At 51.1% G+C, this 26,509-nt stretch overlaps 9 protein-coding genes across 9 annotated transcripts; 5 read left to right on the forward strand and 4 right to left on the reverse strand.

The window, feature by feature from the left end:
* Positions 1 to 11: 11 nt before the first annotated feature.
* N7515_005817 (uncharacterized protein) lies at positions 12 to 1,504 on the reverse strand (the record flags this gene model as incomplete). Its single annotated transcript, XM_056666561.1, has 2 exons — positions 12 to 1,333; positions 1,393 to 1,504. 2 exons carry the CDS (start codon positions 1,502 to 1,504, stop codon positions 12 to 14), a joined length of 1,434 nt encoding a protein of 477 aa, XP_056520157.1.
* A 629-nt stretch (positions 1,505 to 2,133) lies between these two features.
* On the reverse strand, positions 2,134 to 4,264 carry N7515_005818 (OSTA/TMEM184 family protein; the record flags this gene model as incomplete). The annotated part of the gene is made up of 5 exons (XM_056666562.1): positions 2,134 to 2,251; positions 2,321 to 2,676; positions 2,729 to 3,757; positions 3,806 to 3,893; positions 4,164 to 4,264. 5 exons carry the CDS (start codon positions 4,262 to 4,264, stop codon positions 2,134 to 2,136), a joined length of 1,692 nt encoding a protein of 563 aa, XP_056520158.1.
* A 341-nt stretch (positions 4,265 to 4,605) lies between these two features.
* On the forward strand, positions 4,606 to 14,311 carry N7515_005819 (uncharacterized protein; the record flags this gene model as incomplete). The annotated part of the gene is made up of 3 exons (XM_056666563.1): positions 4,606 to 4,661; positions 4,709 to 4,744; positions 4,795 to 14,311. The coding sequence occupies 3 exons, from the start codon at positions 4,606 to 4,608 to the stop codon at positions 14,309 to 14,311; spliced, it is 9,609 nt and encodes a 3,202-aa protein (XP_056520159.1).
* A 557-nt stretch (positions 14,312 to 14,868) lies between these two features.
* On the forward strand, positions 14,869 to 15,932 carry N7515_005820 (uncharacterized protein; the record flags this gene model as incomplete). Its single annotated transcript, XM_056666564.1, has 4 exons — positions 14,869 to 14,971; positions 15,024 to 15,127; positions 15,177 to 15,201; positions 15,259 to 15,932. The coding sequence occupies 4 exons, from the start codon at positions 14,869 to 14,871 to the stop codon at positions 15,930 to 15,932; spliced, it is 906 nt and encodes a 301-aa protein (XP_056520160.1).
* A 340-nt stretch (positions 15,933 to 16,272) lies between these two features.
* On the forward strand, positions 16,273 to 17,079 carry N7515_005821 (uncharacterized protein; the record flags this gene model as incomplete). Its single annotated transcript, XM_056666565.1, has 1 exon — positions 16,273 to 17,079. One exon carries the CDS (start codon positions 16,273 to 16,275, stop codon positions 17,077 to 17,079), a length of 807 nt encoding a protein of 268 aa, XP_056520161.1.
* Positions 17,080 to 17,622: 543 nt separating this feature from the next.
* On the reverse strand, positions 17,623 to 19,163 carry N7515_005822 (NADH-quinone oxidoreductase subunit D; the record flags this gene model as incomplete). The annotated part of the gene is made up of 3 exons (XM_056666566.1): positions 17,623 to 17,660; positions 17,716 to 18,436; positions 18,501 to 19,163. The coding sequence occupies 3 exons, from the start codon at positions 19,161 to 19,163 to the stop codon at positions 17,623 to 17,625; spliced, it is 1,422 nt and encodes a 473-aa protein (XP_056520162.1).
* Positions 19,164 to 19,577: 414 nt separating this feature from the next.
* N7515_005823 (DNA-directed RNA polymerase core subunit RPC40) lies at positions 19,578 to 20,824 on the forward strand (the record flags this gene model as incomplete). The annotated part of the gene is made up of 3 exons (XM_056666567.1): positions 19,578 to 19,622; positions 19,673 to 19,777; positions 19,850 to 20,824. 3 exons carry the CDS (start codon positions 19,578 to 19,580, stop codon positions 20,822 to 20,824), a joined length of 1,125 nt encoding a protein of 374 aa, XP_056520163.1.
* A 256-nt stretch (positions 20,825 to 21,080) lies between these two features.
* On the reverse strand, positions 21,081 to 22,647 carry N7515_005824 (NEDD8-activating protein UBA3; the record flags this gene model as incomplete). The annotated part of the gene is made up of 6 exons (XM_056666568.1): positions 21,081 to 21,832; positions 21,885 to 22,181; positions 22,231 to 22,310; positions 22,366 to 22,371; positions 22,424 to 22,525; positions 22,580 to 22,647. The coding sequence occupies 6 exons, from the start codon at positions 22,645 to 22,647 to the stop codon at positions 21,081 to 21,083; spliced, it is 1,305 nt and encodes a 434-aa protein (XP_056520164.1).
* A 332-nt stretch (positions 22,648 to 22,979) lies between these two features.
* Positions 22,980 to 26,238, forward strand: N7515_005825 (telomere length regulation TEL2 family protein; the record flags this gene model as incomplete). The annotated part of the gene is made up of 6 exons (XM_056666569.1): positions 22,980 to 23,811; positions 23,862 to 24,212; positions 24,269 to 24,355; positions 24,406 to 24,943; positions 24,990 to 25,706; positions 25,755 to 26,238. The coding sequence occupies 6 exons, from the start codon at positions 22,980 to 22,982 to the stop codon at positions 26,236 to 26,238; spliced, it is 3,009 nt and encodes a 1,002-aa protein (XP_056520165.1).
* Positions 26,239 to 26,509: the final 271 nt, after the last annotated feature.

Below are 26,509 nucleotides of genomic sequence, written 5' to 3' on the forward strand. Positions count from 1 at the left end.
CTGCACAGAACTCAAAAAGCCAACCCAATACCAGACTCGTGGGGCCTGACTCGGCCGTCGCCACGATATGCAGAGAGCTTATGATGCTGCTGCTGGCCCTCAAAGATAGTCGGGTAGCAAACACCAGCATCAATTTCCTTTTCCGCTGTAGACGAAGAAACTTGGAATGAAGCTCGTGGGGTCATAGCGCTAGAAAAAGCACTAGAGATGGAGCTATTGTTCCGCCCTTTTCGACCGCCAGTGATGGTCGTGGTATTAGATGCAACGGTGGTGCCACTTAGTGTGCGGGCTCGCTCCCAATTGATCCCATATTCACCTGGCGGAGAGGGTTGCTTTGGGATCGGGGGAAGTTTACTGGATGTTGGGAACATCCAGCGGGTTACGCGGTTGGAGAGAGAAGAGGAAGAAGAGGAAGTTGACTCCCTCGTGTTTCGGGTCTCGGGGGATAGGATGGAGGGACGACGGGAGGATACCTGCGTCGGCATCGTATGTAAACTGGCTCGTGACGATGTACCTCCGGAGACGGGCGAAGAGTTGGTTGATGATACATCCGGCGAGTCTGTCGTCAGACTCTTGGACGCTGGTGGAGTTTGTGGCACTCTTCCCCATGGGATGTTTGCATCGTCCGGCCGTAACGTATTGTTAAGTGTGAGCCTGGTGCCTTCCGATTTCGATCGCCCGTGCACGGGAGATGATTCCTGCGGATCTGGAAGCTGGATCTCGACGGGAACGACCTTGGAGAAATGCGGGATCAGGGCGCTGGTGATGCGAACAGGCTCTTTGGCAAGTAAAGGTTCCAGGTTACCAAGTGATCGGCGGTTCCGAGAACCGACCGGCTTGCGAGATAGCACCAGAGACATCTGGCGATGTCGATCTCGAACGCCGGTCGAGGTGGTGAGAGCACGAGGGGGCGCCGATAGCGTCTTGCGCTGGGTGCCGTCGTCGAACTCGAAAGTTTCGAATGAAGGTAAGTCCGATAATCGATGGCCTGATCGATGAATGCGGAGATCCAAGGGTTGGTACGTAGGGGCTGGAGGACAATGATATGATGGTGCTGGATGGTCATAGAAGGATTGTACTCTGCGGAAGTCGGAGGGTGCACTAATCGTCAACGGGGTTGTTGAAGTTCTTTTCAAAGACATGCTTGCTCGATTCGAGGCGCGCGATGCAAGTTGTCGTCCATCGTTGATCCATGATGACAGCGACCCTCGTGACAGTGAGACCCGATGGTGATGGATACTTGGGCTAGGTAGGTCATCATACACCACCAGCTTCATGGGTGGGACAAGATGCGGTTGAGTATGGCATACGTTCATCTCCCGTTCAACGCCTGCTGTGTATATCAGCCTGCGATCACATCGAGAGTCGACTGTTATCCCACGTATCACATACCATTGCTTTCAACTTTGCGACTGGTTTGACAGTCTTCCTCCGGGGCTAGACATGCCCAGCAGGACCGTATCCAGCCGGTGAATAGCGACCCTGCTTTCTCCAAAGCGGTCATGGCGACCAGCGCGTTCAGATATTAAGACATCACCCTCAAGGTGAGAAGAGAGAGGAAAAGAGCGCAGGAAAAAGAAACAAAGAGAAGGACAGACAGTAGCACTGAGTAGCACAAACAGCCCGCCTTCGATGGGATGAGAACATCCCCTCCTATTAAGCCTGACAGGCCAAATGTAGGCGCCTAACCCAACTCGTCCAGGCACACATTATCGTGGCGCCACTAATGTCGAGAACTACGCCCAAGAGAGAAAAAGATCCTGGTGCCAAGCGCATTGAGCTCTTTGATCGTCGAGAGCGGGCTGGTGAGACAACTGTTATTCGTTAGCGCCCCGGTGGAGTTGTCACATTTCTTAGTCTGCTTAACGAGCTACACTGCTACTGGAAGTACGCTCATAGCGTGATGAGAAGTCGGGCGCTTACAAAGATTGAAGGGATATCTGAGGTTTCTTGGAGTTTCGTAATGTTTTGCATAATTCATCATGCTTCGTGTCCGAAGCATAATATGTACAAAACAATGAATGGAAATATCAGATTGAGGATGAAAGGAACTGGGAGATCGACGAACATGAGGGCATTAGGATAGATGATCGTAAGACGGGATTCGTCAAACAATTAGGACGCTACAGGGCCCTACTTGTCCCATACATTGTCTTGCTCCAAGCCCTCGTAGGCCCATTTGCGGTGATCTTCGTCATGATTAGTCTCGCCAGCCTCGTCCTCTTCTTCGATTGGCTCCCCGGAAGGTCTTCTGGAAATTGTGACTGGGGTTAGTGGCTCTGCTCAGATCTCCTATCTGCCAATGGATACGAAAACTTACTCAAAATGCCGGGTTTCAGGTTCCGTCCATGCAGAGCCGAGCTCTCTCTGTGCTTGAGCTCGGTCTTCTTCCTCAGCCTCTGTATTTTCCACAACGAGGTCGACTAACTGGCCGTCTCGAGTGCCGCTAGAGCTGGTAGAGCTGACGTTCCGCTGCAAGGGAACAGGTGCCGCTGAGCTTGGGCCAGACTTATTAGAGCTGGCCTTGGGACTTCGTTTACTTCCGCCATCTGATGCACGACTTTTTCGGTGCTTGCGGGCCTTTCTGACGTCTGCTCCTCGGTTTGAATCTTGATCTCTCCTGGTGGCCGGTATGCGCTGGTCGCTTGGTACCACGTGGGCAGTAATTACAGGATACTATATCGGTCAGCATTTCAGCCACGACGTACTCTTCACAATAGCAACTCACATTCCAATCTCCAAACTCCAGCGCCCGAGCATTGGTAAAGAGCCGCTCATCTTCATCGTCCAGGGCGGTTTCATCGATCTCACTGTAAGATCGGAACCTCTCCCTGGAGGCTTGACTCCCTCGTTCGCTTCTACCGCGTTCACTTGATTCACCACCCAATAAAGGCGTGCGGCTATTGACTTCACCCGGTTTCGGGATCCAGTATTTCGCCTTACCGCCTCGCTCGTATCTCATGCCATGCATAACTCGCTTGACCCGCGACTCTGATTCTATGTGCGGGATGATATTATCACCCGAGTCAAAGAGGCGATATTCGTAATTCTCTCCACGAAGTGTAAGCTTGGTGTCTTCAAATAGATCCCGACCACCGAACGCATCGCGCAGTGCATATTTCACGGGCAAGCGTGCAGCCGAGATGGTTGGGTCTGCATAATCGTGCCACGAGAATGCATACCAATGTGCCATGGCAAAGAATGGCATCTCAAAGCAGATGAGACTGTCCTGAATGGCCGCCGCGAGGTTATCGGGGGTATACCCAGCAACGTGGCCAAGTGCGCCCAGCCATTGTAAGATCGACAAGAAAAAGCCTTGCCAATATGAGGCGAAGATAATGAGTTTGATGCAGAGAAACTTGGGGATTGGACGGAATGGTACGAGATCGTCATGCAAGCACACCCAGAACATGGCGAGAGAGTAGAGACTGACTGTGACGCTGACGTTGTATATGATACCTGTCCAGAGATATCCAGAGTTCAATCCAATATAACCTTCTTGATATGTGTCCGTTGCCTTCATTATCACGGTAGCAATAGCCAGAATGGGCTTCAGCCAAGCATACTGCAGGATCCCGCGTTTGACGGCGAGGAACGTGTGGGGGTCGGAGACGTCAATCTTTGGGAAAAGATGATTGAACGGCCAGGCATGCGAGATAGGAGGACGGCCGTGAGCCATGATGATCACGGCGCGCTCGCCGCCAAGGAAGTTGATAAGGAGCTGGAAGAAGGTGTAGATGGTGAACGCCTGCCAGGGCTATCCGTCAATACGCGCTCCTCTCATGCTTCATCAGAGACGACATACCTCGTAGACGTCGCGAATGGGATCCAAGAATTGAGCCGCTTTGAGCGACACGATACTCGTCCATGATGATACGGCATAAATCGGGACCCTAAGCTCGATCAGCGATGCTCTTAATCGCGCTTCTGAACAAATACCCAGGACAGTACTAACATCAACAGTATTCGCACCACGTAGCGTTGAAGTAGAGGTTTCCGGTAGTTCTTTCTATATATCTGGTAAGCTGCAATTCGAGAGGCAAGAAGCTTGAAGCTCGTACGTTTGGAGCCATATGGACCTGCGGGTTCAGATAACATGTCAGCTTGGAATACCACAACAATCGCAACCATAGAGAATATCAGGAGAGGCGGGAAACACTCACACAAAGGACAAGAGTGAGGAGACCAAAGCCGAAACCCCTGTGACAATGATGATCGCGCGTGCTAGGCTGGAGCCTGTCCCCCCACCAGTTGTGGTCGTCATGATTGCTGAGTATTAGGAACAAGTACGGTTCGGGGACCGCGTTTTGCCTATGGATATGGGCCAGATCATTCCGCGGAGTCGATAGAGAGGCAAAACATGGTGGATCAAGGCCAAAATGGGGGTAAGATCAAGCTGAGGAAATGTTGGCATAGAATGAGGAGGCGTTGTTATCCGATGACGATCACCTCGTGACACCGCTCTCGGCCTGTCCAAACAGTCTTCTCAACTTGCGACTTCCAGTACAGTCGATCGAGCCACATTGGTATTGATGATTGGAGGTCGCTATTGACTCGTCATTCGCGTTCTGTCGCGTTGACGCTGTCCATGTTGGCCGGGGCGAAATGGCCAGTACAAGCTTGACATCGACTTTCTTGACGCCGGACCCGAGCTTCAATTGGTATGGAATCGCTATTTGCGCAGTGATCGGTATGCTAACTGGTTTAGGTTCTTTCTTCTGGAACTGATTGTCTGTTGCATCCTGTAAGTTTGGGCTGTCCAATATGTCTGGTTTACGCTAATGGTCTTCATAGTGCTCTGTTCTTCCTGCTTTACTTCAATCGCCTCTTTGCGAACGTCCTCTCCTACGCAATCCGAGCATACACCTGGCATTATTACCGCGCATATGTCGATATCAATGCGCTCCAGATATCCTTGCTGGGCGGGAGAATCTTCTTCAAGGGCATTAGGTACCATGGGGTGAACGAGACGGTCTTTATCCATGGAGGATTCATAACATGGCGGTATTGGACGCGTACAGTTGAGCGAAATGACTTGACAGGGGTCCGACGCAAGACGGCTCTTCCCACTGATACCTCGGGGAAGAAACATGCACATGCCTCAGATGATCATTTGGGAGAACAAGGTGGCATGGAGAAGACCACCCAACTGCCGTGCCGGATCACGGTCAACACCTATGGTCTTGAATGGTTCATCTACAACCGGACACCCGCTTACGACAGTATCCTTGCTGGATTTGGATACTCTCCCAAGGATTCTGATGTAGACAAGGACGGCTCGAATTCACCGGGGTCTCGCGCGACGGCTGAACATCCGGACGGAAGCAATGCCGATTTCCACAATGGGCCTGGCCATCAGCCAACTACGAAAACCATGTCAGAACAAAGCATGAGCGAGAGGGGAGGGATCGATTCACAGAGGGCTACTGTCCGCGAGTCAGAACTATCCGACCCTGTATCTTACATGCTGCAACTCCTACCAGTGAAGATAGATTGCAAGAAAGGAGCTATTGTCATGGGCAATGAGCACACCCGATCTGTCTTGACAGCGACATTTGACACTGGGACGGGTACCGTCGACGCTTCCGATTCGGGCCCTCTTGATCTATATCGCCAGATATTCTCGTTTCAATTCGATAATCCGGTGATCCAAATGCGAATAAATCCGGATTTCAAACGAAATCAGTCAGCGTCCGCCAAAGCAGTAGCTGCCAAGGGAAAGAAGGAGCCTGGATCGAAGAAAAAGCCACAAAGTATCTTCAACTATCAAGTTCAGAGACGCAAGGTGTGGCACAGCATCCGGGATCTGGTACCTTACTTCCAGACGTCTGTGGAATCCTTCCATGTCAATCCCAGGCATGCTGATACTATGCCACGGAGTCAGGCAGAGTTCCCTGAAGTCCGCTGGACCGGTCTCTCCCGATATTTAGACGAACACAGCCAAGATGATCACGAGAAGTGGACCTCAGTTGAATATGCCCGGTATTCTACCATCTTGGATAGCCCTAGCTTGACGATAACCTATTTCTGGGACATTCCTGGGCGCGTTGTCGTTCAACCGACGTCAGCCGATCAACCTCACCCAATGGATAGCAATATCAATTGCGCTCTTTCCCCTGAATGGGGTATTGACCTCAAAGTTGATGGAGGCACGATCAACTACGGACCCTGGGCTGACAGGGAGAGGATCGGCCTGCAGAATATCTTCTTCCCGAACTTCTACCGCAGCAGTGAACCTACAAAACAACTAGCACCTGGTGTTTTGCGTCAGAGCACAGCTTTCATATTGCGGGTGGAAATCACCAAGGAACTGACACTTTGCATTCCCACACGAGAGTCCTCCAAGGATTGGCAGTGGAAAGGCCGTGCTGATGCTGTTGCTGGCACATCCAGGGCGAAGAAGCCGAATGATCAGAAAAAGGGGCGAGTCAAGGAAGGCGACAAGGGCCATCTTGGCCCTGAAATACGCCCCTTTGGGTGGCTTTCCCTCTGTGTTGCATCTGATTCCACTATCAACTATACCATGGACATGGTGGGCTCCAGCACAGGATTTCGCAATGAACTTTCCCTTGACTTGCGAGATTCAAGATTGTCATCCAGTATCAACCATGGCTTGCTCTGGCAATGTCCTCGGCAACAAGTCACTTGCGATTTGTCGAATCCGCTCTCGTGGAACAGTCTCCGCTCCTGGAAATTTACCGTCGAAAGCCAGAATCTACAGCTGTTTCTCCTACGTGATCATATCTTCCTCCTTACGGATCTCGTGAGTGACTGGGCTTCGGGACCGCCTTCAGACTACTACACATTTGTGCCTTTCATCTATGATTTGGATCTCAATTTCACTGATTTCCAACTTTTCATCAATGTCAACGACCGAAACATCATCAGCAACCCTTCAGATCTAGAGGATAACCGATTCATTGTTATCAAAGGCAAGCGCCTGGAATCGAACGTCATGATACCATTGAACAAATACCAGCCTGAACAGAATGCCATCAAGTTCCGAGTCCGCATTGGAGACGGCGGCGTGGACTACGTAACTCCACTCTGGGATACTCTACATGAGTTTCTGTCCCAAGAATCAATGGGCACTCTGGATAGTGTGGTCATTGATGGCTCCTATAACTATTTCCAGTTAACGTCCCCAGAGTTGACTGACACGCTGGTGCTCAATGTCGATGGACATTCACCTCGGCTATGCCTTTTTGGGTTTTTGATCAAGAGTTTCATGACGGTAAGAGAAAACTATTTCGGAGAGGAGATGCACTTCAAGACCCTTGAAGAATATCAAGAGCTCGTCTACGCCGACGAGCCACCGTCAAACCCCACCGGATCCAATCCAAACCGAAAGTCGAATGATCTGGATGTTCTTGTGCGTGTCACTGTTGACAGCCCCCGTGCTTTGCTTCCCGTGGATATCTACGATCACTCAAAGTGTATGGGACTTAGTGCGGCGTCGCTCGAGGTGGATCTACGCTTCACCAACTACTATATGGACTTGCAATTCTCTCTCGCTCCCCTCAAAATTGATCTAGAGAGCACACAGTCGGATGGCACCTCCAGTATCTCCGGGACCCAGCTGTTCATAGATGGATGCTCAGTGTACGGCCATCGCCTGTTTGGTTTGCCACCCCTTGAACCGACATACGTCTGTAATTGGGATTTCGACGTCGGACGAATCGTTGGGGAATGCTCCACCGAATTTTTGGCTTGCTTAACTTCGTCTTTGAAGACATTCGACTTCTCATTTGATAACGAGGAAAATGCGTTGCCAACGCTGTTCCCAGAGCTTCTATTCGACGTGACTTTCTTGAGAGCGAAGATTGACTCGATTCACGTCTCCGTGCTTCTGGACCAGACAGCTGTGATTTTGAGCACCCAGCCATTGAATGTGAATTTCAACGACTGGGCAAACACCAAATTCTCGAAACGGATGAGCCTTCTCGTTCCGGATATCTCTATTGCTGCCGTTGATCGTCAGTCCGTTACTCAGTCAAATCTATCAGCAGAAGAGATGGTCTCACCCATAGGACTCTTCAAGCTCACGCTTGGGTTGAAGATGGCTCTGCGTAAATCAGACATCGCGGAAGGCCGACGACTTCAGCAAGAACATATCAAAATCCATGATCAGCGGACTCACAGGGCACAATGGTTGCTTTTTGACTGGGAAGAGTCACGTCCAATCTCCACGCTTCCTCCGAACGGTGACATTTTCCCTCCAACGATCGCGATACCTTCAATGCCTGAACCCATCCATGGGAGAATGGTCTCTGTCAGTGCACCATCATATCGGGAACTTATAGGGACGCGTTCCACTGGGAGCGCAAAGAGCTTCCTTGTCGAGTCGGAAACGTCAAGTCTGAGGAGTGTCCGGAGACACGCTGCCAACAGCCCCGGGCCAGTCTCAGATCAGGTGTCGAAGCCACCACCTTTCCCGCCCACTCGGGGACAAAGCTGGTCTGTCTCGAGAGCGAGGGATGATGCAGACACTGTGTCTCGCGCAGCATCATCGCCGTCTTCCACGACAAGAGACGCAAACCCGTGGATAATGCCGGGTTTCTCGTACTACAAGCTACGTCTGGATACATCTGAGCTTCCATTGCCGTACGCGGACGCAGACAATATGATGAATGATGATCCTGCAATGAACCAACAATCCGTTTATCTCACGTTTGACGATGACCAAACCAAATACACAAATCTAGCGTTGGATCTCCCGCATGGAATTCGAGGCTTTTGTACACCAAAGTTCCTCTTGAGTCTGGCTGCCTTGCTGGATGGGTTAGAGCCGAAGAATCCTACTCGTATCATCGACTCCCTTCAAAAAGATGTGATATCGGATATCATTGGTTACGACAAGGCCATGAGCCAGCCGAAGATCACAACATCTCTTGCTCTTCGTGTTCCTGCGATTCAACTACGACTAGTTGACATGTCCGAGGCCCCGAACAACAGCCGAATCGAGTTCCGAGATGAATATAGCATCGAGATCCGCCGTCTGCGGACTGAGTTCCGGAGGAAGATCCATCGCCAAAAAGGCGATCTGCTGGAAGGTCTCAAACAAGGTGTGACCCTTCACGCGGCGGCAGATCACGTCTCAGTTGCTGTTGAAGGCAGTAGAGCGGATGCGCTTCACGAGAAAGCCGTCTTCAACTCTCATTTGGAAGATCTGAATTTTTGGCTGGTCACCTCACCCACCATCCGCTCCAACCTTCATATGCGAACATTCAACACAATCACGTCAGCAAAATCCGTGGAGCGTCTTGCATTTCTCGTTCGTCGAGCTACGACCATGTTTGATTTTGTCGCTTCGTCTTTCCAGCAGCTTTCAAAATCCAGCGAGGCGCGGCTCCAGTGCCTCATTTATTCTCTCACCCAATCGGCGACTGACATACCAGATCCGATATTCCTTGCTCGCATATCCTACGTGATCAGGGTTGCTCCAACTCATCTACGGCAGCATGACTCATGGAAAATTATATCTCGGGTTCGCAAGATTTACAAGACGTTACCTGCTGACCAGAAGCGTGAGATGGAGCGGAAGTGCCTGAGTGACACCCTTCCCGTGGCAGCGAATGCGAAGGAAGCTGTATTGTCTGGGTTTGACCGCTGGCGAGCCTGGGACCTGGCACATGTAGCAAAAAGCTATGTCATGCGTCGCGTTTGGCCGCTCGCTGCTGAAAGAGACAGCCCACAGCCTTCCATGTCACTATCATCCACGGTCCAAACGTTCCGATTCTCCCTGGATCCTGGCCCCAGAGAAAGCCACTTGATCATAGAAAACTTGTCGACTGTTGCCTCATCGGTTCCCGGTTTGCCGGAAGGTGAGGATGGGCATGGCAAGAAGCTCCTCACCGTGCAGTCTTATTGTGGATCAGCGATCCTCAGGCTGCGCTGGGAAATCTTGGATCTTGTCGAAGGAGTAGTCAAAGTCATGTCGAACATTACACTCAAATCCTCGCCGGGTCATGTTCCTAGTGACAACACTCAGAAGAAGACACCGACCGAGCTGCAGATTGTGTTTGGCACTGACTTCGGGTCCCTCACTCTTGATGGCATCAATGTTAAACTTGCTCTGGTAGCGAAAGCCCTCCGTGGATCAATAGTCCACAAGTCGCTTGGTACCACACAGTTACAGCACGAGGACCTCGCTTTACTGTTCAGTGCTGCGGGATGCTCATCTGAGCTTCAAAGTCAATCGACCTCCCTGATGCTGTCAAGGATCGTGGACCCCTACATGTACCTCTCCCTTGCATCGGAAGAGTACGACAATGAACACAGGCATGACTGGAAGGTCGCTGGCTCCTGTAGAAAGCTGCGTTATGACATGAAAGAAGACCCCGTCAGCTTGGCACACACAGCAGACAGGCTTATCGCAGACGAGGTCAGATACATCCAACAGCTTCTTGAAGGTGTCAAAATTCCAAAGCCGGAGTCCAATTCGGGCGGCGGACTGGAGAAACCGACTCATAACACATTCCAGGTGGCAGCGTTCTTAGAAGATTACCGGTTGAGGTTTGCGCTTCTTCCATCTCTGAGCTACGTTGTGGCTGGCGAGGTGGCCCGCATGTCAATCATGCCGGCAGAGGCATCCAAGGTTGAGGTGGACTTTGATGTGAAGAAGAATTCACATATGTTCGTGTCGGGTGAAGAGGACAAGTTCCATGTTTTGTCCATTCTGGAAATACCCCCTGTCAACGGCCGAGTTCTTGCAAACCTCTCGGAACGCAAGGAAGTGGAAGTAGATGTCACAATCGAGCTCATCCGCCTGGAGGCTAGTGCTGTGCGCAGCCTTCTCGCCGTTCTGACGGGACCTGATGTCTCGCACTTGATCTCCGATCTCAAACAAAATGTGGATGTTCTCCAGTCGCATCTGGAAGACGTGCTGGCACTCCAGAAGGAACCTCCAAAACCCAAGGCGTCATCTGATAGCCAGGAGATTCTTTACAAAGCCCGTGTCACAATGGCAGGGTTTGAGATACATGCCATTGCACCTGGTCTTGGTAGCAAGGATTACTCTGCAGAGATGATCTTCAGCCTTGGGATGATGCGGATGCGACTACACAACGGACTAGACCAGGGATATTGTATGGAGTATCCTGAATTCAATATCGACGCCTCCCAAATTACCTTCGAGCTTCGAAGACAGGAGAAGGGTAGGAGTCACTCATATGGCGGCTTCTCTGCCGGAATGAAGCTTCAGGCAACATCCGGGATCCGCGAAAACGGAGAGACCACTAGAGCCTACCACTTCACCAGCGACAAGTTTGACGTTGAATTATTCGCTGAGACGGCAGCTCTTGTTGTAGACATTGCCGTTTATACACAAGAGCGCATTAAGACACTGGATCTTTCCCATGAAGTTAAGCGTCTTCGAAAACTCAGATATCGCGGCCATCCCGATGCACAAGAGGGGGCGGCCGATGCTCCCAGGATCCAAGTCAACGATGAATCCTCCCCGGAAGCGTTCCTCAATGCTCTTTATTCGCTGCAATTCCGGACCATTCAGGTCGCTTGGAATATGACAACGATGCCCAGCAAGTCCGGCCGACAGCCGGAGGACTTGGTCTTCTCAATCCAGCGAGTTGAACTATCCAACAAGAAGAAGAATGCAGCCAAGCTTCGAATTGAAAACATGCAGCTTCAGATGGTTCCATCCGGAGCAGACAGCACAAAGCGCTCGCTCAATTCCGCGCTTATGCCAGAGTTGGTCTTCAATGTGGCGTATTCCTCGAGAGGAAAGGAGCTATGGCTTGCTTTCCAGGCAGCTGGCAAATCTCTGGATATACGCGCCACGTCTGGATTTATCATTCCAGCCAGTATGATCCGAGATTCAATCGCTACCGCAAGTGAGGCACTTCGGGAAGGCAAGGCTGTTTGGGCAACCAGGGCAGAATCTCCCGAGAACACCAGTCTCAACAAGGATGGCAACCTATTTGGCAATAGAAGACTGCGCTCTCTTCTCATTGATGTTGACTTCGCAGGCGCCACAGTTACGCTTCAAGGAAAACTTGGCCACGATCATCACACATTATTGGCAGCCTCATGGAAGAGCAGCCGGCTCCCCGACGCGAAATATGGCCAATATGTCCAAGCAGATTCCGCGACAACGGCAACTCTCCGAGCACCGGGAGTAGCCGTCAAGGTTCAGTTTGAGGATAACGGTACCGACGATCCCGCACTCAATGCAGAGCTGAAGGTTGATCCCTCTACGAACACACTGTACCCAACTCTCGTCCCGCTTGTGAAGCAAATGACCGCCACCGTCAAGGAGATCATGGGCAACCAGCCGAACCAGCTTCGGAGACCATCTGCAGCGGCAATGTTACAGCCACACAAATTGATGCAAGAAAACAGATTTGGTGCCGATGATCCAACTAGTATTCTTGGTCGGTGCAAGGTGAACCTGGGGCTATTGTTCTGCAAACAGGAGTTCAGCTTGAGCTGCCAGCCTATTGCAAGAGTCGCAGCTACTGCGCGGTTCGAGAGTGTCTACGTGACCGTAAATACGGTTCTGTCAGAGGAGCAGGGTCGGTTCCTTGCTCTCTCTGTAGCTTTCAACAGCTTGGAAGCCTCTATAAAGCACGTGTACTCCAATGAATCGACCGCAAGCTTTGAGGTCAAGTCCCTGGTACTGTCATTGATGAACAGCAAGCATCTCGGTCGAAAGAACGGAATGTCGGCTATTTTGCGGGTCAGCCCAATGAAAGTCGCTGTCAACGCTAAGCAAGTCCAAGACTCTTTGCTTTTCAAGGAAATTTGGCTTCCTGCCGACAGTGAATCCAATCCGAATGATACCGTCCAGCCAGAGCCATCTGAACCACAACCGTACATAGTGCAGCGATACCAGCAGGTTGCTTCGGCGTCCGCATTCCCCTGGAATATCACTATTGCAGTTGAGAAACTCGAGATTCAGCTCGATCTGGGCTCAACGCTCGGCAAAGCACAATTTGCAATTGTCGATCTATGGATGTCTACCAGGAAGACATCCGAGAGTGAGCAGAACATGTGTATCAACTTTAGCTCAGTTGCAATCGAGAGCAAGGGTCGCATGAGTGGAATTGTCGAACTTGGAAAACTGAAAATTCACACATCCATCGAGTGGCCCGAGGACTCCCGCGAAGCTGGACAAACACCGTTAATTCAAGCCAGTATTGCTTTCCATCACCTGCAAGCTAAGGTGTCATTCGACTATCAACCTTTCCTGGTGGCACAAATCTCTATGTTCGATTTCTTGATGTACAATGTTCGAAATACATCCGGCACGCAGAGCCAACGCCTGTTCAGTATCTTGGAAGGCGACAAACTCCAAGTATTCTGCACCTCTCTCACAGCATCGCAAACACTAGCGCTCTTCCAGGCGTGGCAGCGCTTGATTCAGGATGTCCAAGCAGCCTACAGGGCATCACTCCGCGACGTAGAACGATATCTCCAACGAAAGGCATCTACCGTCGCCGAGCACCCCGAAATCAACGCCAAAGACCTGACAAAGAAAGACGACGACGAAGGCGAGAAAGCACCTATCTCCCTCCACACCGGAGTTGTCGTGAACATCCACCATGTCAACCTCGGGGCATTCCCCAGCTCATTCTTCGACAACCAAATTTTCAAAGTACATGCCTACGACGCCGACGCACGCTTCGCCGTTTCACTTGAAGACAACAAAATCCACAGCGCCCTCGGCCTAACCCTCGGCCAACTCCGCGTCGCCCTATCAGATATCACCCGCCCCACCTCTGCGCAGCTCGACGATCTATCCGTCGACGAGATTGCCGAGCGAGCCTCCGCCTCCCGCGGGGGTACAATCCTCAAAGTACCCCGCCTAGTCGCCGGCATGGAGACCTGGCAAGCACCCGGCACCCACCAAATCGACTACATCTTCCGCAGCACCTTCGAGGGCAAAGTCGACGTTGGCTGGAACTATTCGCGCATCAGCTTCATCCGCGATATGTGGGGGACGCATTCGCGGGCCCTTGCCTCACGGCTTGGAAAGCCTCTGCCGCCGTCCGCGTTGCGTATTACCGGTGGTCCGGGGAGCAGTACTGAGGGTGGTGGCGCTAGCTCTGAGCAGCAGGAGAAGATCACGGCTGTCGTCAATGTCCCGCAGTCTAAGTATACCTATACGGCGCTTGAGCCGCCGGTTATTGAGACGCCGCAGCTGCGGGATATGGGAGAGGCTACGCCGCCGTTGGAGTGGATTGGGTTGCAGAGGGATAAGCTTCCTAATGTGACGCATCAGATTATTATCGTTACGTTGTTGGAGATTGCGAAGGAGGTTGAGGATGCTTATGGCAAGATTTTGGGGGCGTGATGTTTTCCCTCTCCTTTCTTGTGTTTTTTTGCCTGATACCACCGTTTTTCTTGTACACTTACACACTATTTCGTCATATAGCCTCGTTAATCATGGATATGAGGTTGTTCGTTCTTCGTGCCATCGTCCCGTCTACTTAAGCTAGGAAAGGTGAGGTTATCCACCGGCAGTGGAACTAGCCTGAATCGGTTAGCGCCATTGACACGGCCTATCAACAGTACGGAGACATCACTGCGCTAACCGAATGTGGATTTCTATACAACCTCAAGAAGTTGTTGGGCAATGGGCATTGTACCCGAGACCTCACCTCACGGTTTGGCAGAAAGTAATCTGGTGCTATTCCAGGGCCGTCCTTACTAATAAATAGCGGCTTCTTCGCGGAATTGACAATCCCAACATGCTTCATGTACGTGTGCATGCTGTTCGGCAATCCCCGCACTAACCGGCTTTCTGATGAGCTCCGATTCGGCTATATGCCAATGCGTGAAGATATAAGAACGAATCTTTTGGGGTAAACTTGGAGATATGATGAGTAAAGTCTCGTTGGTTATTTCAAAATGAGTCAACCAAAAGACATATCCCACCAAATAAATTACCCTAAGTGGTTCGGGGGCTCTGCATCATGCATGGCGGTTCTTGTTTCTCACCCGTTGGATACGAGTAAGTTGATACGCACCAGGCCTCCCAAACCCCAAGTCTAATCAAAGAATAGTCAAAGTCAGAATGCAGATGGTGCCTGGTAAGGTAAAAGCCGGGACACTCACCACTTGCCTTCGAATTGTTCGGGGAGAGGGCGTATCGGCTCTTTATCATGGCGTAAGTCAATCGATGCATATCATCGGGTATAGAGTACTCACGTTTCAAGCTTTCAGCAGGATTCATGAGACAATGTTAGTCCATATCTGGTTCTACCCATTCCATGAATCACATACTCACCACCTCAATAGTAACATACGGCTCAGTCCGCATCGGTCTCTACGAGACATTGAAAGAAAAAGCAAAGGCAAACAACATTCCCAATTCCCCACCAGTTCTCGGCCTGCTGGCTGGTATTTCCGGCTTTGTTGGAGCAATCTTCGGCAACTCCTCAGATATAGGCAACATCCGCATGCAAAACGACGGTTCCCTGCCCCCTCATCTTCGTCGCAATTACCGGCACATCTTTGATGCCTGGGGACAGATCAGGCGACAGGAAGGATGGAGGGCCTTTGGGCAGGGACTGTGGCCTAATGCCTTCCGCTGTGGCATGATGACCAGTTGCCAGCTCGCATCTTATGATAGTTTCAGGGATCTGATCGTGAGAACCACCGGGGTTCGTGATGATCATCCGGGATTGCATCTGTCCGCATCGTTCATGGCGGCTTTGGTTGCTACAACGCTGTGCAGTCCGATCGATGTTATAAAGACTCAGTTGATGGGGTCTTCCGGAAAGCTGAACATTTTGCAGGTGGTTAGAGATCTCACGAGGAGTGAGGGACCGAGGTGGGTGTTCCGGGGGTGGACACCTGGCTTTGTAAGGTTGGGACCGCAGACTATGGCGACTTTGATTCTTTTGGAGCAACACAAGAGGTTATATAGGGGATACAAAGAGAAGAGGGAGATGCAGAAGTTTGCCTTGTGAGAAGACCGGAAGGCACAGTTGAGGCCTTGGGTGGACCTTCTCAGTTACAACAGCGGAATATTCCAAATAGGCAATCAGAGCTTTGCTTGTCTCTTTACTTTGTCATGTTCATTCTGCCCAACTCTTGTTGGACAATATCATCTCTGAGCTTCCTATATCTTCTCCTCCACCCTCTCCTTCTACAGTCCTCGTCACTCTCCCCCCTTCATTGCAGTCAGCAGGTCTCTCCTCAAAATCGATCTCAGATTTGATGAACTACAATATCAACTCTTTCCCTCGGTGTATTACAATTTCAATCACCGACGACCTCGACAGTTAACCAAGTCACATCCACGCAAAGATGGATTTTCCCGCAACTGCAAGTGACTCCTCAATGGAAAGCCCACCAGCCCACATGGAGGACGCTCCAACTCCCCCATCTCCATCGACTCCTTCGAGCTTTTCAAGTGACTCTCTTTCCACTTACTCCTCACCATCTCGACCCAACTCACCGTTCTTCAACCTCCCCGCCGAGCTACGCCTCCAAATCTACAGCCACCTAGTCCCCCAAAAGTGCGCCATCAAGGTAATCAACACCAAGTACCGACCCTGGGGTATTGAACCCGTCGTATCAACCCGCGACCCAGCCTTCTCCGAAGACAAGTTTGCAAACACCAGACCCCACTGGATCAACATCCTTCAAGTATGCAAGCAGATGACCGAGGAGTGTCTGGACATCCTTTATGGCGAGAACCTATTCGAGATCCATCTGACCAGCGGCGGCGAGGTGGCCCTCAGGGAAACATTCAGCAAGCGAAACCTGCAACGCATCAGAAACGTGGTGGCCATTTCACCAAGTCCCCAGTCTAGTGAAAGGCTGAACCAGCCGGACCTCGATCTCTGGGATACCCTCGGTCCAAACCTGACGATGTTTAAATGGGTCTTCCGGCCGGACTGGGAAGGCAAGCTGTTCTACGACAAGCCCATACCGTCGGAGAAGTTGGAGCGGTGGTTCGAGTGGATGGGTTGCTATATGGAGTGCTTCAGTGAGGTGATGCCCACCGGAGCGAATGTTGAACTTCGCTTTGATGATGGAAAGGGAGATCCCAGTGTTGGCGGAGTTCTCTTCAAGCGAGGACCTTTCTTCGGATTTGAAGATAGGCGGTGAGGCACTGCACGACCAGAGTGCATCTGTGAATGAGGCGTGAAGTGGTCGATAGGTAGAATGAGTGAACATTCCTGCTCTTGAGGAGCTCTCATGTACCTAAAGACTGGCTTGCTTGCACTTGACTTTGAAATCTAAGGACTGAAGCTTGACGTCCACGGATATAATTATGTGGGAAAGTCAGTGGTTGAGAACTGATAGAGTCTCCAGGGCTGGCCAATGTATGAAAGCCAAAATGATCTAGTTGTATCACTACGCTGGAAAAGAATCAGCTCAAGAATCGGATGTTCACTATACACAGGGCTTGTTTAGCACTAGAGAGAAAAAAACAGAGACACAAAGGAGAATGACAAGATATAATAGCACAACGCCATGGGAAGAAGGAGCATTTGGTACACCCTGGCCGCCATCGAAAGATGCAGGAGTAATAGACCACATCAAAGAGGTTCCTCTCCTTCTGATTTTTCCTCTTAACACATATCTAAGAGGGTGGGAAGGTTTCTCCGATTTTGGTATTTCATTTGATTATTGCGTAGACAATACCGTTTACCGATCAACTTCACCGAACACCAGATCCATGGTACCTAAAAAGAAGTCGTTAGAAAAGTGGCAAGAGATGAGGAGTAACCATTAACTTACCGATAATTGCAACAGCATCGGCAAGCAAGTGACCACGAGACACCTGGTCAAAGCCACCCAAGTGGGCGAAACCGGGAGCGCGGATCTTGCAGCGGTATGGCCGCTCGCTGCCATCACTGACAAGGAACACACCCATCTCACCCTTGGGGGCCTCAATGGCTGAGTAGGTCTCACCGGGGGGTACAGAGTAACCCTTGGTGAAGAGCAGGAAGTGGTGAATGAGAGCCTCCATGTTCTCCTTCATAGCGGCGCGGGGAGGGGGAGAGATCTTGTAGTCCTCGACGCGGACAGGACCCGCGGGCATCTTGTTGAGACACTGGTGGATAATACGGAGGGACTGACGGAACTCCTCCATACGGCAAAGGTAACGATCGTAGCAGTCGCCGTTAACACCGACGGGAACGTCGAACTCGACCTGGTCGTAGGCGTCGTAGGGCTGCGACTTGCGGATATCGAAGGGAACACCCGAGCCACGGAGCATGACACCGGTGAAACTCATGTTGAGCGCATCAGTGGCGTTGACAACACCGACACCCTGGGTTCTGGCCTTCCAGATACGGTTATCAGTGAGCAGCTCCTCGGTCTCATCAATGCGGTCACCGAATTGAGTGGCCCACTGGTAGATGTCGTCCAAGAGGCCGAGAGGAAGATCCTGCGAAACACCACCGGGGCGAACGTAGGCGGCGTGGAGACGGGCACCGGAGACACGCTCGTAGAATTCCTAAAGCACCCATAGTGTCAGCAACTAAAACTTTCGATGACTTCCGCAGCTCCCGACTACTCACCATAAGCTTCTCACGCTCCTCGAAACCCCACAGGAAGGGGGTCAAGGCGCCAACGTCCATTGCGTGGGACAAGACAGACATGAGGTGGTTCAGGACACGGGTGATCTCGCCGAACATGGTGCGGATCCACTTGGCACGCTCGGGAATATCGACGTTCAGAAGCTTCTCAACAGCCAGGGAGAAACACTGCTCGTTCGTCATCATGGAAACGTAATCCAATCGGTCGAAGTAAGGCAGGGCCTGCATGTAAGTCTTGTACTCGATCAACTTCTCGGTACCACGGTGAAGCAGACCGACGTGGGGATCGGAGCGAACAATCTCTTCGCCATTGAGTTCCAGAATCAATCGGAGCACACCGTGAGCAGCGGGGTGCTGAGGTCCGAAGTTGACAGTGTAGTGACGAATCTTGCGGTCGAGGCCTTCGGCCTCGGATTCAAGTCCAGCAGCATCGGGGTCCTCGGGAGCACCCTTGTTGGCGATGGAGGTGAAAGTCGGGTCGGTCGGCACAAGTCGTGTGGCCTGGTAGCTAGTAGCCTCTGCGTGACGACGAGGAACAGAGGTGGTTATCGACCGGGAACGAGGAATAGATGTGTTGAGCGAGGAGGGGCGGAGACAGAGCCTTTTAGGCGCATTACCCGCTAGGCGGGCGAAAGAAGCGGCCATTGAGTATGAAGAGTTGGGAGGTCCAAGGGAGAAAGGGGGAGAGATGGTCCTCAATCCAGGCGCATTCAATGGGTGGATATGGGCTCGCTACGGAATGGGAACCTCACTGAAGGTCTCAAGTCGGGAGTCGCAATTTGGTTGGTCACGTGAAAAGCTGCCGGGTCATCAGTCGTGCGCTGGTTGGCTTGGAGGGGCCACTAAAGTGTGTTGGCGCTAACCATACGCTAGGCTAATTTGAGGTTAGTGTTATGCTTTGCTTCCAGATTATTGCTTATGTCATCCATTTTTTGCGCACCGAATAAAGACCCGCCTTAATGCCTCAGGCAAACCAGAAAATTGGATCGAGAAATCTCTCTTATCGGTGATCGCGGATTTTACCTTCAACCTTCACCAGATTCTCTATAGTTGCCTACCATGGCGCCTCTTGTTCCCTCGCAGGAGGAGCTGCAGCGCCGCCGCGTAAGTCTACAGCAATCATAACATGCAGCTCAGCATACTAATCGTCCTAGATCATCGGCATCAATGCGGAAACCGTCACAGATATCCCCTCCACAGATTTTCCTGGCCACTGGCCCGGAGAGTCGCATGGTTGGGCACTCGACCAGTTCAAGAATGTATGTTCTGATATTCTACCGGGAAGCCAAATGCTTCATAGTTCAGTTCATTCTGACCGTTTTGCTTAACAGAACTTCCGTGTTGAATTCCACCGCAACGAACGGTTCGAGGCTTCCTTCTCGCTGATCGGACTCGATGCCGCAGTCGCCAATGCTTTCCGCCGTATCCTCATGGCCGAGATTCCCACAATCGCCATTGAGGACTGCTTCATTCACAACAACACCTCCGTCATCCAAGACGAAGTGCTCGCACAACGACTGGGCCTTATCCCGCTCAAGGGATCCGTGGAGGGAATTAACTGGATGCATTGGTATAAGAAGGCTTCCGAAGACGGGAGCGTGGAGGAGGATGGCCCTTGCGACTTCAACACCATTGTGCTCCATCTCGACGTGGAATGCTACCGAAATGAGCACGCACACCCGGACGAGAAGGATCCCCGCATCCTGTACACAAACTCCAACGTCTACGCTAAGGACCTTATGTACATGCCTGTCGGCCGTCAGGAGCAGTATTTCGTCGGCGATGGTGCTATCGCACCCGTCAACCCGGACATCCTGATCGCCAAGCTCCGCCCCGGTCAGAAGATTGAGATGGAACTCCATTGCCAGAAGGGTATCGGTGCCGATCATGCCAAATTTTCGCCCGTAGCTACTGCGTCATACCGTCTCTTGCCGGATATCCAGATCGTGCGCCCCATCCTTGGAGAGGATGCGAAGAAGTTTGCCAAGTGCTTCCCTAAGGGTGTGATTGGCCTTGAGCGTGTCACTGCTGAAGAGGCCGCACAGCGCGGAAGCGGATACGAGGGCCACGCTGGCGAGGAGAAGGCTGTTGTGAAGGATGCATTCAACGATACTGTCAGCAGGGAGTGTCTGCGTCACGATGAGTTCCAAGGCAAGGTCAAGCTGGGACGTGTGCGCGATCACTTCATCTTCAACGTGGAAAGCACCGGTCAATTCGAGAGTGACATGCTTTTCCTAGAGGCCGTCAAGGTTATGAAGTTGAAGTGCAACCGGTGGAAGAGAGGTCTGGCCGATTTGGTGGGTTAAGCACTGAATCTGCTATCTGCTACACCTTTTTATGCATTCTTTGGCGTTGGATATTTTGGCTGCCCTTGCGCTGTACATTTACGAAAAGTGATCAGGGCTTCGCCTCACGAGGCTGGAGTCTGGATGTGTTAATTGTCTTAGAAAAGAGGCCTACAGCTTTTATTAAATCATACACAGTCAACAACTGAGGCTAATCATCCCGGTCGTAAAATATTCGATTTTCGTAATTCTCACATGAGACATGGCAATATTACCCTTAGTTGAAGTTCAGGCGGAACCGGAAGTCAATGGTATAGGCTGGGTCGCTGACAGCAATCTCCTGCCCATCCTCGACCAATTCCGATAGCTTCAATTTCAAGTGCGGTCGGGTCGATTCTTCCAACTGGGGTGGGAAGCGTTGGTAGAGGGTCTTCTCCTCAGTGCGCATGCTAGGCTTCTTCAATTGAGACTCGGCCCTCTCTCCGAGGCTGTCGATAAATTCACCCAGGGTCATGTTGGGATCCACATCAATTTTCCGAGCAAGGTTTCCGCATACGGGACAGTCGGGCTTCTTCTCCGCCTCGAAGGTGTAAGTGTACACCCCTTCTTCGCCGGCATACATCATGTAGTTGTCCAGATATGGATTGCATCCAGTAGCTATCTTGAGCACTTCCGAAGTGGTGGAGGCGGCAATGACGGCATTCGTCGATGCGATGGCTGGAATGATATTCTTGACAACGCCCTGGGTCATTTGGAAGGTGACGCCGTGGATATGGAATTGCTGGGCTCGTTCGTAGGCGGCATTGTATACCCATGAGATATGTTCCATATCGTCGCTGTCAAACGTATCATCTTTGCGCTTCTCTTGCCATGCGATTTGATGCGCCCATTCAATGCAGTGCTGGGGTTGCCGTGGGATAGTGGCGATGGTGCAGAGAGGGACTGCTGGGCGAGGGGCGTGCATATCAAGTTGGCACTCGATGCAGGATGAGAGAGTTGGCAAGATGACACGGGCTTGGCCTTTGAAACCTGTTTGACACATTAGCAACATCTTCTGGGTCGAATCTGAAGATGTTCGCACCTTCAGTTCCACCATCAACCAGTGGTTTCAGGCTCTCTGGGTTCTCCATATCGACCATCGAGATTAGTGTGGCATTGATCCATCGTCGAGCTTCGATACTGTCCAAGCCACAGATGATAATTTTGAATTGCATGTAGTAGTCCTCATCTTTATCCTGGATTTTTCCGACATAGGGTGCAATGGTGACTCCCTTCACTCGCTTCTGCACAAAAGCGGCGGCAACTTTAGCTTTAGGCTTGCCAATATCTGCATGGCGAAAGAGAAACTGCCGGTTCAGATTTGAGATATCAATGGTGTCTGTCGTCTGTGAGCATCTGGTCTTGGCACCATGGGTTGAACAACATACCCATGTCAATGACATGAATATCTTTGAATCCTGACAATGCAAGATTCTTCAAGATCTCACATCCTAGTCCACCGGCTCCGCTATACTCAGTTAGTTCACTGTGAATATCACCGCTACTTTGCAAGGTAGACAAACATCACCCTAGGATCAGTGTTAGCAAGGAGACTGTACCATGTCCGGATACATCACTTACAAAATTTTAGAAGATTCCAGAGCATCAATAGTCTCCGGGCCAGGAGTCCAGTCCTCATCCGTAAAAGGTCCGCGTTTGCTTAGTACGTTGTGAAGGTGCTTCCTGTGGGGTATTAGAGTGATAATGACGGGAGGTCTCGAGGATCATCCAACGCACCATCGACCTTGCTGATCAACATATACCGGGGCTTCCGGGGCACCTGGGGTATTCACGTCCACATCCATTTCGGTAGTATCGTGTTTACCGTCAACTGGTGGAAGTGAATATCCTGAATAGGGACAGTATCAAACCGCGTCCCACGGGTCAACGCTCGTTGTGATGAGTTAAGGGGCAGAGTGAACCAGTTTAGAGTGACTTACTGACTTTGGGTAAGATACAAGTCGACTATCTGGTCGGATCAGAAGCGCAATCAAGTCACTGGTCATGAAAGGCTGAGGTGACAACTTGATCTGCGCGTGGGCGGTTGACTACGGCTGACTAATGAAAAGGCCCGCCTAAGTAATCTTCACCTCAGGCACAACACCTCTTTATCCCCAAAGTGATATTCAGCTCAAAGATGGAGGGTCTTCTAACGGCAGTCAAAACTATCAAGCGGGACTCAGACGCCCTGATCGCATCTGAGTCTCGTGCCGCTCCGCCAGCAAAGCAGAACTTGGATCTTGAAGATCTATCATCACGCCACATTATAGATCTACTCAAATCCAATCCTGATCGTGAGCAGCTCTCCGCAATTCTATCAGCCCTTGATCCATACAGCAAACCCCAGGCTACGAGGGACTTCAACCTCCGGATTCCAGGTCCCATTACAGCCCAGATCCTCCAATTGTTAGTCAGCACCACGATTCCAGATCATTGGACATCGCTGGATGCAAAGGATAGCAAAGGGAAAGACGCCAAGTCTCGAGCAGCACTATTGAGATGCCTTAGCAGTGTTGCGGGTCTTGGGTCCTTAGTGGCTCAACTACGATCTCTGATCAGTGCTGCCCGGGCTTCTGCTCAGCAAACCCAAGCTTCAAGCAGCCAACTCGGCATCCGGGATCTCTTGGCTGTGCTTGCTGCCCTGCTAGAACCAACGGACTTTTTATTCCGTCTTTTCTCTGACATTTCGGTCATATATGACAACAAAACCCGGCAACAAGTCACGTGGAGAGAGCTTGTATCGCTTGGTGCTGCCAGCAAGATTTTATCGACAGCAGCTGAAGCTCTTACTGTGGTTGATGAGTCTCGCTCGATAACTTCATTCTCCTGGGTTGGAAATGGCTCACAATATGCATCATGGCTTGGACGAAATGTTTCCCATATGGCAGCGAAGTTGAACATGGATAATGGAAGCGATTGGGTCTCGGTTGCTTTGCTGACTGGGCGAGCTTTAAGCCTTGGTTATACAGGTGAATATACGGTGATATCTGTACTTGGGCCTCAAGCTAATATCTCTTAGATCAGGTTGCCAGAGAAGTCTACTTGGGTCTACTTCTTGAACAGTCCTCACCAGCAAGGTTCGGGCTTTTATTAACTCATCTCAAAAGGACGGAGCAGATTGCATTAGTGGAGGCGATCTTCCGAGACGTCCAGCGAAAATATTTCTCCGATGATCAACCTGGAGCAGTCGGTCAATCAATCGTTTACGCAGAGCCTATCAAAGGAGTGGCAGCTTTGTGTTCCGCCATCATTTCGTGCCAGCCAGACCTGGAAAGCCAAGTCGTGGAATGGCTCTCAAAGTCACAAGGTGGCTCGATAAACACACTAGGACTACGTCGTGGACTCTTGGCCACGTTCAGTAACCGCGATGGTAATGTGTTCCTACTTCAGTGAAGATAAGCAAAGAGAAACTAATAACTGCCACAGACCTGTTGAAGGCACTGCTTATACGCAGTCTTGAGCAATTTGGAGACAAGTTCTCTATCAAACATCTTCCAAGCGTGGTTCAGAATGGTTCGTTGATATTCTTCAGATAGATATCACGAAGTACTAACTTCGAATAGCAACTGCGCAAGTGATTCTCATTGCCGCAGGCCACCTTCACCGACTTGACCAAGCGCAGGTGAAGGAGGTAGGCCGGTCAGGGGCATATCTCAATGCAGTCTCCAATCGACTAGCGGCATCCTCAAACAGAGCACGGCTTCTTGGCATGATTGTCGGAATGGGAATATCCGAACTCATCGAGGAACCAGGCAAAGCGCTGAAATTTGACCTGGAGGAAATGCGGAGCGAGGAAGCTCTCTGGTATTTGAGTTTGACACAAGTCCAGGACAAGGTCAGCTCTCCTGAATTCATCAGACTCCTACAAGAGTCACGTCCCGCAAAACCTGAGCCAGTCCGCTCTAAGCCAGCACAAAAGCCGAAAGCGCCGTCCTTCCGCCCACAAACAAGCAAGATTGTTGCTATTGAAGAAATAGAGGACAGTAATGACGACGAAGATGAAACCGACGATCTGATTCCCTATGAAAGGCCAGATGATGATGCCTACGATTCAGATGACGATCCCACCTTGGTCCAACGGAATAAGCCCACAGCACCTGTGTAAGTACGGTTTGCTTGCCTATATCTATCTCACTAACAGCGTCAGGTATATTCGTGACTTGATACCAGCTCTCAGGGATACCGAGAATGTTGAGCGCCATCACCTCGCCATAACCACCGCACCGTCTTTGATTCGACGCAAGATCGGATTTGGAAGCGAACTTGCCGAGCAAATCGAAGAGCTTGCTCTAACCATCGTAGGTCTCCAAAACGACAACAAACATCCCTCATTCCATGAATGCCGCCTACAGAGCATGATCGCATTGATCGTATCTCAACCACTCAAAATGGGTCGCTGGTTCACTGCCATATACTTCGATGGAGATCTTTCCCAGGTCCAACGATCTGCTGTTCTCACAGCGCTGGGTCTGAGTGCTCGCGAGTTGGCGGGCAACGGCGAAGCCGACGCCAAAGCACTGCGCCTCCCGAGTACCGATGATACGTCATTCCCATCGAAGCGGCTTCCGCCTGCCCTCGAGGCGATGTATTCAGGCACAGATGAGTCTCCCATCGCGACGCTCACCAGGGAATTGTCTCACGCGTCCTTGGAGCCACTCGCGGCCACTGCAGCAGATACAATGTCCGGCCCAAATGCTCTAAAAGTGCGCACCTTCTCTTCACGCATGGAAGTCGAGAAGAAACGAAATCAGCGTGAAGCTCAGCGCCAAAAGTCCACGGCAAAGGATCTGTACAAGGTGCTTGCTGAAGGCTTCTTCTTCCCACTACACGGGCGCTTCGAATCAATGATGCTGCAATACTCCTCGTAAGTGCCATATCTCACTTATACGATTTTGATGCTAACCTTGTCTAGGTCCTCTGCGTCCTCATACAACCCATTCTTCATCCCCCATCTCTTAACTCTCTTCCTACAAACGCTCTCCCTCATCCTCTCCACAGCAGGCCCTCACACCCCCTTCCTCTCTGTCCTCACACACGAAACCCTCTCCCTCCTCTTATCACTGCACACAGCCGCGGTGTCCAGCGAGCCAACCGTAACAGCTGCGCTTCTATCGCTTTTCCTTGCTGTGGTCGATCTGAATATTGCGTCCGGCTCGAATGGCGAAGAACGCCTTGTTACTGAGTGTGCAACGCAGGTGATCGAGTTGCGCGAGTGGGCTTCTCAGGTCTTCGACCGGACGCCGCCTTCTGCTGCGCGGGCTGATCCTAGCTCGGCCGTTACTGATCCCCAGGAGCAGATACGTACACTTGCTGCTGGTGTTATGGTGCGGACTGGTGAGATCATGCAGCGGTATCAGGGTCGGTTGATGGGTGTGCATTCTGGGTTCGACTACTAGTACAATCTCCCGTCCGGGATAGGTATATCTTTCCATAATCTGGATTCAGATCTAACTACAGTTCCATGAAATTGGATGGAACCTTCCAGGTTCCATTGTGAAAGCTATGTAAGGTAGGTTATTGAAAGCGCTTGGACCGCATAGGTCAGACACTCATCGATCTGCCGTTGTTCCAAGTACGTCAAAATAGAAGTGCATAGGTAGCGCTGAGCTCAAATTTCCTAGAATTAACAGCATAGGTATCGTTATGATCGCTTAGAGATAGATTGAC

This window comes from Penicillium bovifimosum (genome assembly GCF_028826915.1).
Source record: "Penicillium bovifimosum strain IBT 22155 chromosome Unknown utg000005l_segment0_segment0, whole genome shotgun sequence".
NCBI classification, from domain to species: Eukaryota; Fungi; Ascomycota; class Eurotiomycetes; order Eurotiales; family Aspergillaceae; genus Penicillium; species Penicillium bovifimosum.